Source organism: Gasterosteus aculeatus, chromosome 10, assembly GCF_964276395.1.
Source record: "Gasterosteus aculeatus chromosome 10, fGasAcu3.hap1.1, whole genome shotgun sequence".
Lineage (NCBI taxonomy): Eukaryota > Metazoa > Chordata > Actinopteri > Perciformes > Gasterosteidae > Gasterosteus > Gasterosteus aculeatus.
Genome location: NC_135697.1, coordinates 16,015,033 through 16,031,265, shown reverse-complemented (window position 1 = coordinate 16,031,265; position 16,233 = coordinate 16,015,033). Strand labels below are relative to the sequence as shown.

The window sequence follows — 16,233 nt, the reverse complement described above, 5'->3', positions numbered from 1 at the left end:
AACTAGATGTCTGTTAATAGAAATCGAGCTGTAAAACAGGATTTGTATTTGTATAAATGTTCATGCAGTCGAGATAAGATTCCTCCATTGGAATTGTCTACAAATAAAAGAGCACTTGATTTGTAAAGTTTTACATGGTCATTATTTCTTTGGAATTATTATGGGAAAGTCCTTATATAAGCTTATTTAATAATAGACAACTGAAAACTGTAAAGTTGACACTTTGTTTATTGATGTGGCGATAAAAGTATTCGTAAAACATTAATGGAACTAGCAGCACCAGTACTCACTTTATTTCCCACTGGGAGTCATAATTCATATTTAATTCCTCATGAACGTTTCATTACGTCCAATTTGATTTAATCAAGTCCCTCCCAAGTACGTCTTTAATGCTTCAGAGGAGCAGGAATGAGCATGAAGTCAAATCATTTGAAGATGGTGACACAGCTTGACGCCTTTAATCAACTCCATATTTCTGCTCGATTACAGGTGTCAAAATTGAGAGTGCGTTTAATGAAAACTCTATAAACATGCGCAACGGAGAAAAATATTTGATGCCATTTGTTTGGCGGGATTGTTAAAATATAAAAAAAAATAAAGAAATGAGATAAGCCATTTAACTAAAACTCCTGGAGAGGATCCCAAAAGTAAAACTCTCCAAAAAGGAGTACATCTCTGCAGCGCGAGCAGAGACACCTGTGGAGGCTCCTCCTCTTCATCCTCCTCTTCCTCCTCACGATGAGGCCTTTCGCCTGATCAACGCCAATGACCAAGTCCTTTCTCCCCTCGACCGACCGTCTCCGCTGCTACTTCTTTGGTTCCGACGATCCGTTTTCGCCACCGTTCTGCGACTCGAGCTCCGCCTCCTTTCCCTCCGCTCCATCCTCCTTTGCCGCCGCTCCATCCTCCTTTGCCGCCGCTCCATCCTCCTCCTCCTCCACGTCTCCATCCTTCCCCTTCTGCCCGAGGCCCTGTTTCTCTTTGAAGACCTCCACGCCGAGCATTCGGAGGTAGTGGAACCTCTCGTTGCGCGGCACGAAGGCTCGGATGGACGTCTTCCCCCTCCAGCCGCACAGCTGGATGGGGCACTGAGGCTCCGTCGGGTTGCTGACAAAGACACACACGGGCGCGCGTTTCACAAAATGACCAACGACTAGGAAAGGGCATGTGAAAACGTGCACACACACACACACACCATCCAAATAAAACTTACTTTGGGTTGGGGTTGTACTTCAGCACAATGCTCCCCATCACTGTGAAGCAGAGGAGCAGAAACATTCACAACTGCAGACGGCAGATGACTCCATTTCAACGTTAAGCCGCACTCCTTCCAACATGTTGACGATTACCACCGTAACGACGGCTTCCTCCTCGGCTGGAACTGCACAGCTTTTTGGGTCACCGCCTTGCTCAAGGGCAGCTCAGTACGTTATGGAAGCGGACAGAGCGTTGCTCATTTCCCCTCTCGCTCCAGGCCAAGAGAACCTCCCGGTCACAAGTCCTCTACACGGCCTCCCAAATAATTGCATTTGTGGATCATAAAAGGAAGCCTTACTCGTCTTTGAGTTGCTATTTTACTTATTTAAAACATGTCTGGTGTGCGTGCGTGTGTTTCGGAATGTGAGTCGTACCAAGTTTCTTGGCCTGAGCGTGGGCGTCTTCCTGCAGTTTGCTGAGGTAGGGGTTCTCCTGGGTCAGCAGCACTTTGATGTCCTCCACGCTCACTCGGATTATCCTGGAGCGGATGTACGGCTGAAGAGTGTAGATACCCTTGTCCGACAGAGAGGAGACGCGGTTGACGCTCCGCCGGCCGACATAATAAATCTACATTCTTTATGGTCACACGGTGCACATGAAATGAATGAAGTGTATTTGGGAGTGTGAAGTCGCCCGCTGGGGAATCCAGTGAAGATGACGCATGTTTGAACACTGATAAAATGGAACGTAGAAGGTGTCGATGTCTTAGAAATAGGAGCTGTGCATCTAACTTTGCATTGCTGCGAGCTGATTGTGGGGTTGATTTGCATACAGAAAAAAGACGTGCAGATACGGTGTGAAGATTCTGACAGAATGTTGTTTTTTCACAATACAACTCTGCAATTAATAACCAGTTCATTTATAGAAAATCATTCCATCCACTTAAGATGGCGTGTGTTACCTCCTGAGCCAGTCTGAAGGGGGATCCAAACTCCTCCCCATCACTGTTGCGAGACCACACCTTCACCCCCGTGTTGATAACCTGAGAAACAAAACAAAAACTCTATTCAACCGACTGCAACCGATTCATGTCCCTTCTGAAAGCACAACCAACGCAAGTAAAGAAATAAAAAAAAAAAAGACTAATCCTGTTACGTGTGGTCTCTTTGCTTCGCTGTGTTTTGTAATCACGTACTGATGTTCGACACAACGGCTTAGCTGAAGGCATCTCCTCTACGTGACATTTAAAAAGTGAATGCTGCGATCTCAGAGTGGGAGGAACGACGTGCAGAGTAAAATACAACACTTCAGGAATAAATATCCACAGGGAATTCTTTACTAGCCTGAGGGAAGCACAGAACAATTAACTTTGAATACTAAAGGCGGGACATCCATCCAGCGAGGAAGTCCGTCCTTCCATTCAGGGTTTCCTCTAAAGCCACTAAAAGACGAGCGCGGACTCACAGCTGGATAGAAATTAGGCCTCTGACAAATGCAGATACCAGCCTTCCCTTTTTTCTCTCTCAAGGGAATTAGACTTATTGATAGCTGCTGGCATGTAAAGACAATTGAAATAAATAGATCCAGTGATAAAAACAAGTTACCCACCCCAGCTTTAAACCATCAACGTTGCAATAGATTTTCTTTGTAAAACTTGAGCTGCCATTAAAGGGCCAAGGAGGTAAACAATGGCCTCTGCACCATGAATGTGCTCCACTGTGGAAACATTGCGGTTTAGCTCCATAGAAAGTGACTAATAAGTGAGATGGATCAAACATAATGGATGGATGGAGGGAGGGACAGACACACACACAGCCACCTGTGCAGGTGATTTTGAACGATCGGCTGGTACCAATACGTCTGCACGCTGCTACAATAAACATGATGCAGTAGGTACGCTCTGTAAAACAATCAATAAGACACGAATGGCCGGCAGCTAATCATTGATTATTGATTTGTTGGATCCATTTCGTTCTACCTTATTTCCACTCAAGGAAGTGCTTTGTCATCATCAGTGTGTGTGTGAACGATCTAATGTTGTTCCCACACACACACACACACACACACACACACCTTCATGCGCTCGCTGTTGTTGAGCAGCACGTTGCGCAGCTCCTTGGACACCATGTACAAGTGTCTCTTCTTGCCATCGTGAGTCCGGGTCAGCACGTTGAGTTTGGGGAAGTTGGGTGCCAGGTCGTAGAACGATCTAGATTAAAAACGGACAAAACAAAAAAAATTGGGTGACGGGACGTGGAAAGTGTCGCGTGTGTGTGTGTGTGTGTTTGAGGGACTCACTGTATGGTGGTGAAGACGGGGTCTTCTTCAGTGAGGAACACAAAGGGGTCTTCTTTATAACCAAACAGCTTCATCTTCTTAGAGGCTGGAGGTCTGAGAGGAGACAGTTATAATTAACTAATTATTGACTTATTTAAATTTAAAAAAAAAAAAATGTCCCATGTCAAATGTTCCAGAAAAGCTTTTATATCGGAGCTTTTAATGTGGACATGGCAGACAGTGAGTTATAGAAAAGGCTTAGAATCATCTACCTCAGGACCGGTGAGGTTCATCTAAGTCATTTCTCATTAAAAGTAATCCCTTTTCATCATAATGGCTCAAGAAGCCCTGGTGGTTTTTAGTTTGTTCAGTAGCTCACGACTCACCCGCCCACTTTAGCGGCGGTCTCCTGGGCAGAGAGAGCTCTTTTCTGTGCCCCTGCCTCCTTGTCTACCGTTCCCTCTGGGCCTCCCCCCTCCACCTCCACCTCCATCTCCCCCTCCGCGGCAGCAGGGACGCTGTCGGGGGGGCGGGGCGCGTCTGTGGGTGTCGAGGCCGCCGGGGAGCCTTCAGCCTGGACCGCTGAGGCGGACGAGACGTCCCTCTTCAGCTGCAGAGAAAAGAAGCCCCAGCTGTGCTTTAGCAACAGGTGAATGATGCATTGTGGGAAGAGGGGGGGGGGGGACATGAGATTGAATGCTGCTCCATTTCCCCCCTCAAGCACAGGACAATGACAATGTAATCATCTGTTAAGTGCGCGCTTTAGTGATGGAGCACCTTGGGATATCTTCTGTTCCAGGGCATGGGGGCTTTCTTCACCAGCACAGCCACAAAGAAACCTCCGGTGTTCTGGTGATGTGGCAGAATCCTCATGCTGGCAGTGAAACACACACAAACAATCATCATGGCGTTGAGTGTAATGGGGCCGCCCACTGTGTCGATGAACACAGTTTTTTTTTTTTCCCCTCCAATAGGCAATAAAATAAAAGATGCTGAAGCAGTGTGGGGCAATGGCGCCCTCTGCTGGGCCCACCTGAGCACCTACAATGACATCATCCACCATGGAGCGAGAGGGCAGGTGCGCACGTGCACCCACGCACACAGTGCTCGCGTGCACGCGGCCCTAAACATTCGCCCGCGTCACACTGAACAGCAGCGCTTGCACGTACCATCTCTCCAGGTGCATGTCGGAGAGTTTCTCCGAGTCGGTCGGCGGGAACATGGTGGGCCGAATCTGTGTGCGACGATGGCCCGGAACCTCGGACCAGTCCGAGAACCATTGGCCCTCTTTGGTCATCAGCTGCAGGGGAGAAAACCGTTAACAGTCGGTCGGTAAACTCCCCTTTCCCCTTCTGGCCGGGGGTTCCCGTACCTTCCAGGAGGAGACCCCGGGCATCCACTTGAGACCCGGCAGGTCAGCCGAGGCGTTGGCCAGCTCCAGCGCTCCTGGGGAGGGAAGGAGATGGGAGTCAACGAGGTGGAGTTACTAAACATTCCTCCCTGGGAGCCTCCTCATTCAGCATCGCTAGAGACATTTAACAAAAAGTCTCATTTTATGCTTTCAGGATATCAGATGTAGCGATTGTGCAGCTTCGTTGTGATAATGACCAATCATTAAATGCCGATGTGTGTTTCTACCTCTGAGAAATTGTAACTTTTGACTTGTTTACTTTAGTCGTCAATAAAAACCTGAAAAATAAAACTTGCATTTGAATAAAACGTGCAACAGATGATGCTTAAACACGACGACCCTGTGAGCGCTTCTCACCTTCGCTCTTCTCCAGCAGTGCCGCGATGACGGCTTCGTCCTCTATAGGGTTGAGTGAACAGGTGGAGTAAACCATCCTCCCCCCCACAGCCAGCTGTTCAACGCCGCGCACCGCAATTCGCAACTGGAGCCTGGTGAACACACACAGAGAGACACGCTCCCCTGAAGCCAAACAACCAACCACACGAGTGCGTGAATTCCTATAGTGTCCCGAAGGCACAAACAACCCCCCCCCCAATCTCACCCGTGGAGGTGCAGGCTGTTGCTGGTCGTCCACTTCTTCCACACGTCGATGTTCTTCCTCATGGTGCCGTCCCCGCTGCAGAGCACAGAGAGCACAGACACCAGTCACGGGTCGAGCATGATCGATCTAAAAAGGAGGCCTTCAGCTGACTGTTCACATCCTCGCTGCCCTCGGGACAACATTTGCAAACAAATGCAGCTCGGTTTTGGTCATGAAATGTTGCCGACCTTCAAGGATCCCCCCCGCCTCCCTTCATTTGGACAGAAAATGATCTCCTTGATCCTCTCTGATCTACTTCCTCCAGACTGCCAACCCCTCCTCTCACTCCTGCAGCCCTCACACACACACACACACACACACACACACGCGGACGCATGCTGACCTGCAGGGAACGTCACACAGGATGCGGTCGTAGAAGAGGACGTCCTTCTTGCCGTCCAAGTCGATGTTGAGCGTGGGGATGCAGGAGGCGTCGTGGTTGACCACCATGATGCAGGGGCTGTTGAGGCGCTTGGCTTGGTGCACGAGCAGGTAGCAGCGCTTGTTGTCCACGTCGTTGGCAATGACAAAGCCCTCTGGGGTTAGAGGAGTAGGTAGCTGCTGTTTAAGTGGCAGAGGCTGCTGATTATCTCACAGAAATCACTTACGGAGCCGTGATTCCTGGCTTTAAATGCGTGCGTCTTACCAGGAAAAGGCACGTCCATGTCCGAATGGAGCATCTCGATCAGCTGGGCCGTCTTTGACCCCGGAGCTGCACACATGTCCAGGATCTGCACAGAAACGCAGGTACGTCAGCTGTTTTTGAGCCAAAAGGAGTGTGGAACACAGGAGGGAAGGAGGACAGATGTGCTATCTTTAGCCCTAATTGAGGGCGGCGCTTTCACCTTGTGGTGGGACTCAATCTTCAGGAGGAGAGGCGGGATCATACTGACGGCTTCCTGTCGGCTGATGTTACCCTGAAAGTACAACCACAAAAACGATGCTTTGTTCCAAGGAGACTTTTATAAATGCAGCCACAATACTCTTGTTGTAGCTAAAGCGGCACGGTCCAGTGTGGGAAAGCCTCTGTTTTGTTTGTGTTGACTCACCGACTCGGTCTCGCTGACCAGGAACTGGTGGAACTTCTCCAGCAGGGGAGACTTCCTGATGATCTTCCTGCTCATGTTGGTGTGCCAGGCCTGCTCATCGGGATACCTGGAGGGGAAAGACACAACATGTACCGATCTTCTGGTTTCTGTGCGCCGTGAGGGTCTTTGCCTCGCGTAAAGCAGGAGATCGTACCAAACGAGAGGCTGCGGAGCCTCAATCCTCTGACCGTCTATCTCCACCTCTTGAATATCCTTAAAGTATTTGTCCTTCAGACAGTGGAGGATTTCCTTGGCATGGCTGGGGTTGGACAAAAAGGAGACTTGCATTAACCAAAGACCCAAAGTGTTGAAACCCACGACCTTGCACCGCCGCTTGGGTCCAGATGAGGAGACCACGTTCGTGTGTTTTTACGCTCACCTCTTGTACCCGGTGATGCGGATGGTTGCCGGCAGCGGTTCCCTCATGGCGTCCATAAACTGCTCAAACTCTCCAGCAGGCACCAGGCCCAGCTCCTGGTAGTAGTGCTCGAACAGCTTATTCTCCTTGACAATGTCCGCATACCCGGCTCCCCAGCCCTGAACACACAGGGAACATAGTTAGTAATATGTTATTCTAATGTATGATGAGCATAACTGGAGAAGCACCTGGCGATTTAAATACATACTCTGTATGAGAATAAAGTTGCATCGATGTCATTCAGAAAGTTGCCAATCAGGGGTGTTCTTGGTATTGTTGGTATTGTCTCATGATGGATAATGAATAATGTAGTAATTCACAATCAGGTCCTGCACCTGCATGCGTGCCAACGCGTAATCAGCCGCACACTCCCCACCGAGCACGTAATAATCTAGACTAACGTAAGTAAGTAAGCTCCCATGTTGCCTTGTGGAACAGCAGCTGACAGCAGAAGTTGCAGCTGGTTTTTTTGCGCAGCTCCGTGACTACGTTTCAAGTTCAAGACCACCTCTGCGTCCAGTAAATACAGATGTTATACGTTAAATAATGCAGTTCACGCGTTAAGCAATACGCAGAAGTTGGAGCTGCAGAACGGCGATGCTTACTGCGTTGTCCCTGTCGTCCCTGCCGGTCGGCTGGTTCTTCTGCCGCTGTCTGCTCCTCTTCCCCATGTTGTTGTTGTTGTTGTTGTTGTTGTTGTTGTTGTGATAGCAGACGACTCTGGAGAAGAGCCTGCGGAACGTCGTGGCGGTCCGGAGGGCGGAAAACGAAGCCTGTAGGTCGGATGAAACGACCGTGGGACCTGCGTTGGAGCAACTGCGACGCCGTGTTTCCCTCGAAACGTGTTGCCTCTGACGCACGTGACTCAGGACCCCTGTAGAGGTGGCGATGGCCTGTGCCTGAAATAAAGTGAAGAAGAAAAAAAAGATTTGAGGGGCGTTCGTGCGATTTTTTTCAACAAATAGGAATTTAAATTTGACATTGCAATACGAAATGATTATGCTATTGACTTTCAAATTCAGTATGTTATTTATTTTTGTATATCTGATACTTTGCGTTCACTCCGGCTCGATTGTCTAACCGCGTGAAAGCATACGTATTATATTAATCTAAAATAATATATGAATGCAGTAACCGCTCATTGTTTACAGCAGGTGATTTATTGAAACAGATTCATGGGTCTTTATCGGTTGAATAACGTGGATGGATGACACCAGATGCCGTCTGTCTGTTCGCGCACTGTGATTGGTCCCGAGCGGGGAACGCGTGACGCGTTCTTCCGCGTCGACCAATCGCGCTGCAGAGCGAACCCGAGAGGGCGCTGGCGACACCGCCTTCCAGCTGCAAACACATTAATAACGCTGACATTTCCATTTCTGGCGCTTGTTGTTTTTTGCAACACCGGCCCGCTCGCCCACCATGGACGCGCTCCTCTCGCGGCTCTTCTCCTCGGAAGAAGAGGAGCGCTACGCGTTGGACTGCATGGCTTACCTCATGCTGGTCATGGCAGCCTGCACGTTTGTGACTCTGCTCTTTGAAAACGTCCCGTACGGGCGCTATGCAACCAGCAGGTACGGATTCCCGGTGAACGCCCGGTTGGCGTGGTTCATTCAGGAGCTGCCTGCCTTCCTGGTGCCGCTGTGTCTGGTAGTGTGGACGTCCTCTGGTAAAACCTCCCTGCTGCCCAACCGGCTGCTCATTGCCATGTACTTCTGCCACTATGTCCACAGGTAGGTCATTGGAAGTGGTGGTGATTAGGAGGACTTGGCCAACTAGTCCCACCAGCAGGAATACCAAGTAACTTCCAATGTGCGTGGAAGCCACTTGAATGGAATCACGCATGCACACATCTGGACGGCATTAGTTTTTGTTCCTGATATTATGTTCTTTCTGCTGCAGATCTCTTATTTATCCTTTTCTAATCCGAGGAGGTAAACCAACGCCATTCGTCTCATTCGCCCTGGCCTTTGTTTTCTGCATCTATAATGGGTACATGCAGATCAGGTACCTGAGCCATTACGCCGAGTACCCTGCAGACTGGGTTACACATCCACGCCTCATCGCAGGTGGGTGTTCTGTGTCTGCTGCCCCCCCTGTAGGGACACTTTCTGCTCAATCTGGTTTTTATGGAGGCCTAATTCCGCCACTGTAGTGGATAAGAAAAACATGTCCGTCATTATAATGAATTATCACTTATCTAAAAAAAATGTAGTAGTACAGAAATATGATTCAAAGGAGGTTAGTGTCTGTATTTAATTTGATCAGTTCTCAATAATTTGACTAATAGTATTAGTGTTAGTATACTATTAGTATTTCAAAATAATGAGAAACCTCCATTGTTTTCTTTGAGATACAAAGTCAGAATATCAATGTTTGTAGCATATGAGAAATTAAATCAAAACATGTATTTTTTTTTTTTAGGGCTGTCAACATAAACACATTATTCTATGCGATTAATGTGGCCAAGGTTAATGCAACACAATAGTAGTTGACCGCGGGAACGAAGCGGCCGCTAGCTGCAGTCCGTTAACTCAAGATGGAGAGAGCTGTTTGCATTGGAAGTAAAATAAACATGCAGGACATACAGCAGAAGAACTGTGCAGTTCCATCTCAACATGTAACGTTACCCCTGCGCGGCACACAGTCTGCAGAGGACCACCGCTGTGCCCCTAAAAGAGCGCGGTTTGGAAACGTTCTGGCTAAATGTGGGGACGATGTCGGCACTTGACACACAGCCGTCAAATGATGGAGAGTTGAGAGCAAAGTGAAGGTGGCAGGAAAAGTCGCGAGTTCAACATGTTTTTCTTCGGCCCCCAAGAGTAGTTTTATGTTTAAAATAACATGACAATTAAACCACACGCTTTCTAAAGGGATTACTCATTATTTTAAGATTAAGAAAAACAAATTAAAAACATTATAACAACAACAACAACATTCATTAATCGAGATCAATAAATTTCAAACTGTGCGATTTTAAATAGTTAATTTTTTTCTATTGACCGCCCTAACGTTTTTTCTTGTCATTTGCAATCATTTACTCACGATGTACAATGATGGGAGAGGGCGTGTGAACCATAATAAGAATACTTAGTTTACACATTTACATTTCATTTAACTTAATGTATTATCTTAATCTAGTTTAGTGTGTGCTGATTAGTATAAAATGGTACATAAATAGCACCGGCTGAAAGTGCTTGATTGATTGATGAGGAGCCGAGTGAGATGCACAGTCAGGATAACAATCTCCTGCCAGCCCTCCCAGTTCTCCCCTTTTTAACCCTCTTTTCCTCTTCCCTTTTCTAGTTTAAATGAAATGGCCGGTCCTTGCCTCAACACACAGCTGTCACTCAGACTCTTTTGTCCATCTTTTCATTTTGGCTTCTGCTCCACTGCCGGTTCTTCCCACGTTCCTGAACCAAGACTCAGTTTGTTTTTATGGCTCCCGTTGCTTTTAAAGCGGAAAACCTGTCAATTTAGAAATAGGTTTTCTTTATCACAGTTATGCTCTAGCTGTAGCTGTGCATGACTATAAAAGTGTTCCACAAAAGAATAAATAAATACGTAACATCTGTGTATGAAGAATGGAGCCGGGAGGTGATTAGCTTAGCTCAGCATAAAGATTTGAACCATTGAGTAGTGAAAACAAATGAAAGTAAGTATTTGTCTCCCGACGCTAAAGCAGACTCTGGTCCTCCAGGTTCTCTGCTGTGGCTGCTCGGCTGGGTGGTGAATGTGCACTCTGACCACATCCTGAGGAACCTGAGGAAGCCCGGAGAGACCGCTTACAAGATTCCCAGGGGTAAGGGCTTCAGGACTGAGAGCAGTTGGTTCACACGGCTTTTGCTTCTATTACTGCGAGAAATACACATTTATTTGCATTTATATATCAGGCATGAAAATCCCTCACCTTTCGGCGAAATTCGCCGTTTTGAAACCAAAATAGGTGACCTACGTCAATCGTGTAGATTCAATGAGGTTTTTTTGGGGGGGGGGTATTCATATTCATATTCAGCGAATTGCGAACAGGATTTTAATATTTTCTGGTATATCTAAGTTACCCATGAGCTTTGTTGACATAGACTTCGCTAACGTTAGCTACAGCTTGATGAGTTGAGTCATTTAACGCAGCAGGAGAGAACGCAACGTTGGCCAGCTAGCTAAAGCTCCGGTGGGAAATGATTAGCTAACGCCAGCGTTCTTGAGGAGGTAGATGTTGAGGTGAGGGGACTGACGAGGCAGAAGGTAAAGTGCTCCACCGTTCTATCAATAAGCAGAGCTGCCAACCCGATACGCATTCTGACTTCAAAGTACGATGAACGAATCATTGACCCGAAGACACGGTCGGGAACGAATCAACGGTCAATCGATCAACGAATGACTCGAAGAAAGATTCGTTCATTTTACTGAACGAGATTCAAAGAACCGAGTCGGTAAAACGGTCGGTAATATCTTACCACCCCCCCGTCAACGAATGACTCAAAGAAATCTCTGGGACAAAACTAGTTGAAAACCCCTGCCCCTTTTTCATGCCTGATATATATATATATATATATGTATAAATATACATTGTACTTTTACTCCTCTACAATGTTGGGCTTTTAAAGGCTGTTTTACACATCAATAATGCAAAAGAAATCCCTGAACAAAACGTTTTTTCTTGTGTGACGACATTATCACGTTGCATTATCACGTTGCCCTGCCGTAATCTCTCAGCCTGCAACCCTTTAGTTGGATGTGTCTTTAAATAGGAATTTTTTTTCTTCTTCCAAGAATACAAGGCGACATGGGTTCAGTAATTGCGATGCCATTCCAAAGGTACATACTTGTACTCCGGTTTAGAGCGAGGCCTTTTCCCTCCCCTGTCGCTGGGTGACAATAAAGGCGTAATCACGTCCCGGCACTGGTCCTGTGGTCCTCGAACACAGAGCTAGATGCTAATTTCCCAGCGTGCTCTTCCCATTACACAGAATCCCGCTGTGAGCCCAATCACAGGGTGTCACAGGGTGGTTATCTTTCTCTCCCCGCCTCGCCCTCCCTGAACCCTGACATTAGGTTTTTTATAAAGGATCCCGCTGCCTCCGCTCACAGTACTTGTCCTCTTTGCGTGTTTCTATATTCCTGATTTGAAAACAATCCACTTTTTTACTGATACAAAAGATAGAATGGTACCTAGTACCAAGAGACGGCTACGGGCGTCGACATTACCAGGATGTGCTCTGTCCGCCCACCACGCTCACCGCGGATGGCCTTTGACCTTTTAACGTTGTAATGTCAGAACTAATCTAGGACAGATTTGTAGTTCTTCTGCCGTCACCCGAGAGCTGCCTGCTTCATGGGCCAACACCAACAAGAGGACTGCTGATTTCATAACCCGGTGGATTATTATGCACATGCACCTGCTAAGCAAAGATGGATGACTCATTATTCCATAGCTTTTCTTCTTCTCCTTCCAGATGTTGCACTCGTTAGGCCAATGAAAGCAATTTGGCTTCGTTTTATTTCGTTTGATAAATTGCCGTCTGTATCTTCATAATTGTAATAATAATGATGTGTGTTTCCCGATATCGACCTGTACCGTTCTCGTGATCCCTGGATGTCAGCAGTCTGGTAATTCCTCTGAATATTCAGACTGATAATAACGGGGGTCAAAGGTCTTCCGCTACTTATGATGATTTCACAGAAACATTTGACGGAACACAATGTTATTTCAGTTACCATGCGGAAATATTTGGGCCGTTGTCGCCTGAGTGGCTGCATGCAAAGAGAAGTATGCCCGTCCTAACGGCCATGTCGTCCACCCGCAGGCGGCATGTTCGAATACGTGTCTGGAGCCAACTTCTTGGGGGAGATAACCGAGTGGGCCGGCTTCGCTCTGGCCGGCCGCTCCATTCACAGCTCAGCGTTTGCCGTCTTCACCACAGTGGTCCTCGCCAGCAGAGCTGTGGCCCACCACAAGTAAGGGTCCACACACATGCAGAGTAAGCAGGTTTTCATGGAGTGGGCTGCACACTACTTGTATTGACCAAAGGAACCGGCTCTTTCTGTTTCTTCCTACAGATGGTACCTCGCTAAGTTCGAGGACTACCCCAAACATAGGAAGGCACTCGTTCCCTTTCTTTTCTAAAGACTCCTCGGGGCACCGGGAGGCTTTAAAAGGTACCGGTTCTTACAACGGCAGAGAAGAACAAACCATCTGAGCTGGACGCAAGCAACACTTCAAACCGTCATTTTAACTAGTTTTGTTTTTACAGTGCATCCAGAAAGTATTCACAGCGCTTCACTTTTTCCACATTTTGTTATGTTACAGCCTTATTCCAAAATGGATTAAATTCATTATTTTCCTCAACATTCTACACACAACAATCCATAATGACAAAGTGAAAACAGTGTTTTGCAAATTTTTGCAAATCTGTTCAGTCAGATCAGTTGATTGGACATAATTGAGAAAGGCACACACCTGTCTACATAAGGTATCACAGTTGACAGTGCACATCAGAGCATAAACCAAGCCATGAAGTCCAAGGAATTATCTGTAGACCTCAGAGACAGAATTGTATCGAGGCACAGATCTGGCGAAGGGTACAGAAAGATTTCTGCAGCATTGAAAGTCCCAATGAGCACAGTCGCCTCCATCATCCGGAAATGGAAGAAGTTTGGAACCACCAGGACTCTTCCTAGAGTTGGCCGCCCAGCCAGACTGAGCGATCGGGGGAGAAGGGCCTTAGTCAGGGAGGTGACCAGGAACCCGATGGTCACTCTGACAGAGCTCCAGCGTTGTTCTACGAAGAGAGGAGAACCTTCCAGTAGGACAACCATCTCTGCAGCACTCCACAAATCAGGCCTGTTTGGTAGAGTGGCCAGACGGAAGCCACTCCTCAGTGAAAAGCACATGACAGCCCGTCTGGAGTTTGCAAAAAAGCACTTGAAGGACTCTCAGGCCATGAGAAACCAAATTCTCTGGTCTGCTGAAACAAAGATTGAACTCTTTGGCCTGAATGCCAAGCGTCATGTCTGGAGGAAACCAGGCACTGCTCATCACCTGGCCAATACCATGCCTACAGTAAAGCATGGTGGTGGCAGCATCACGCTGTGGGGATGTTTTTCAGCGGGAGGAACTGGGAGACTCGTCAGGATTGAGGGAAAGATGAATGCAGCGATGTACAGAGACATCCTCGATGAAAACATGCTCCAAAGCGCTCTGGACCTCAGACTGGGGCGACTGTTCATCTTCCAACAGGACAACGACCCGAAGCACACAGCCAAGATAACAAAGGAGTGGCTTCGGGACAACTCTGTGAATGTCCTTGAGTGGCCCAGCCAGAGCCCGGACTTGAACCCGATTGAACATCTCTGGAGAGATCTGAAAATGGCCGTGCACCGACGCTCTCCATCCAAGCTGATGGAACTTGAGAGGTTCTGCAAAGAAGAATGGGAGAAACTGCCCAGAAATAGGTGTGCCACGCTTGTGGAATCATACCCAAGAAGACTTGAGGCTGTAATTGCTGCCAAAGGTGCTTCAACAAAGTATTGAGCAAAGGCTGTGAGTACGTATGTACATGTTATGTTTTCATTCTTTATTTTTAACTGATTTGCAAAAATTTGCAAAAAACTGTTTTCACTTTGTAATTATTGGTTGTTGTGTGTAGAATGTTGCGGAAAATAATTAATTTAATCTATTTGGGAATAAGGCTGTAACATAACAAAATGTGGAAAAAGTGAAGCGCTGTGAATCCTTTCTGGATACACTGTATCTTTGCTTAATACTTCAATGTCCATAAAGCAAAATCATCACAGCAACCGTGGACTGAACGTACTGCGAGAGCTGTGTTTGCTTGAGGCAACGTTTAGGGCTCCTCCAGAGGAAGTAAGACAGCGGATGAGGTTTTCCTCAACATGATACAGTGGATTTATAACACTGCTACAGCAATAAACACTTTTAAGACTCTTTGCTGATCTGCATTTTCTCCCAGATGGAACATAAACCAGGAAATGCAAAGCAGACACTTAAAGTTTCTCCAGACCCGTCTGTCTGCGAATGCATCTCTGTAAGGTCCCACACATGAAGGCCTTGAATTCCCAACTTATTGTTGCCGTGGACGCATTCAGAAGGACTTTTCTCATCTTCTCAAAGTCCAGAGATGAGGTCACGCGTGACCCCTTGATAAATAAAAGGTGTTGCCTCATCCCATCGCTCCTGTGAAGGGTTCCTGAGGAGGAGCGAGACGAAGAAGAGCTGCTGAGGATGTGACCGAGTGCGAGACAGCCGAAGCACGTTGAATGGACGCGTTTGTGTGTGACCGAATGAAACGAAGTCTGGGACGAAAAATGAGAACTGTGAACAATGCAATAAATCTTAACATCTCATCTATTCTATTACTGTCTTAATTACTTTTACCATGAGCCTTATAATTTCATTTGATTGTGAGTTAGCGGTTTTCTATATGTTTTTGATACCAATAATGCGATCTACTTTCTTTTTCAGTGTTTCTTTGAAATAGAGACAAGCCTTGTTATCATATTGCTTTCACATTTCATATTATTGTGTGTAAGTGAAAACAACATCATTCACACTGACGCTCCACAGTGCACCTATCCCCCCCCCCCACAGCGGACGGCATGTCACAGCCAAGGTTGCGGCAGTATGGATCGTATTAATGTGTTGTTTTTCAAAAGAGTTTGTGCTTTGTTTTTTACTCGTCAATAAACACGAGGCCGTCCGAGTGTGATGAGGAAAGAAGGCTGCGTGTCCCTGAAGGCCGTGAGGGCGACATCCTTCACGTCTCCCGAGTCCGTATCCTCTGATTGCATCACTATATTACACAGTTGGTATTTACTGGCAGGATAACGCCGTTTATCTTCATGCCGGCGCCGATGGATTTTTTTTTGGGATAAAAAGCGTGTGAGTGAACGAGACGCTGGTACAGTCATTTTCTCACAGCCGAGGTATATCTAAGATGTGCTCCGGTTAATACACGTTTTTCAGCATTCAAATGTGTGAAATGCATAAAATTCAAAAAGAAAATGATGTGTCTGCAGAAGGTGCCAGTGTTTAAATGAAACAAGCGTTAAATTGTCCTCGCCTCTAGATGTCACTAGTCATCATCGCTACACCTTCAGGTCCAAACGGCTGTTCCATTCTGGTATTTTCTGGTTCCAGGTACGCTGGAGCTGCACCATATTCGCTGGGCTCATTCTTACTGTA

At 47.0% G+C, this 16,233-nt stretch overlaps 2 protein-coding genes across 2 annotated transcripts; one reads left to right on the top strand and one right to left on the bottom strand.

Moving 5' to 3' along the window:
* Positions 1 to 210: 210 nt before the first annotated feature.
* On the bottom strand, positions 211 to 7,985 carry nsun2 (NOP2/Sun RNA methyltransferase 2). Its single transcript, XM_040188726.2, has 19 exons — positions 7,637 to 7,985; positions 6,993 to 7,150; positions 6,768 to 6,872; positions 6,575 to 6,680; positions 6,371 to 6,442; positions 6,172 to 6,256; positions 5,869 to 6,061; positions 5,487 to 5,561; positions 5,243 to 5,373; positions 4,847 to 4,920; positions 4,644 to 4,774; positions 4,252 to 4,348; positions 3,861 to 4,084; positions 3,496 to 3,588; positions 3,271 to 3,406; positions 2,159 to 2,239; positions 1,632 to 1,770; positions 1,214 to 1,253; positions 211 to 1,107 (listed from the first exon to the last, which is right to left on the bottom strand). Exons 1-19 carry the CDS (start codon positions 7,700 to 7,702, stop codon positions 807 to 809), a joined length of 2,307 nt encoding a protein of 768 aa, XP_040044660.2. The 5' UTR covers positions 7,703 to 7,985; the 3' UTR covers positions 211 to 806.
* Positions 7,986 to 8,317: 332 nt separating this feature from the next.
* Positions 8,318 to 15,404, top strand: srd5a1 (steroid-5-alpha-reductase, alpha polypeptide 1 (3-oxo-5 alpha-steroid delta 4-dehydrogenase alpha 1)). The gene is made up of 5 exons (XM_040188728.2): positions 8,318 to 8,761; positions 8,931 to 9,097; positions 10,729 to 10,830; positions 12,836 to 12,986; positions 13,089 to 15,404. Exons 1-5 carry the CDS (start codon positions 8,451 to 8,453, stop codon positions 13,153 to 13,155), a joined length of 798 nt encoding a protein of 265 aa, XP_040044662.2. The 5' UTR covers positions 8,318 to 8,450; the 3' UTR covers positions 13,156 to 15,404.
* The last annotated feature ends 829 nt before the right edge of the window (positions 15,405 to 16,233 follow it).

Excerpts from the sequence above, each read along its gene's own strand:
- nsun2 (XM_040188726.2), bottom strand. The coding sequence starts at position 7,702 with ATGGGGAAGAGGAGCAGACAGCGGCAGAAGAACCAGCCGACCGGCAGG. Across the intron at positions 7,151-7,636 it reads GGGACGACAGGGACAACGCA|GGCTGGGGAGCCGGGTATGC; the intron begins GTAAGCATCGCC and ends CTGTGTGTTCAG. Across the intron at positions 2,240-3,270 it reads ACAACAGCGAGCGCATGAAG|GTTATCAACACGGGGGTGAA; the intron begins GTGTGTGTGTGT and ends TTTGTTTCTCAG.
- srd5a1 (XM_040188728.2), top strand. The coding sequence starts at position 8,451 with ATGGACGCGCTCCTCTCGCGGCTCTTCTCCTCGGAAGAAGAGGAGCGC. Across the intron at positions 9,098-10,728 it reads ACATCCACGCCTCATCGCAG|GTTCTCTGCTGTGGCTGCTC; the intron begins GTGGGTGTTCTG and ends CTGGTCCTCCAG. Across the intron at positions 12,987-13,088 it reads AGAGCTGTGGCCCACCACAA|ATGGTACCTCGCTAAGTTCG; the intron begins GTAAGGGTCCAC and ends TTCTTCCTACAG.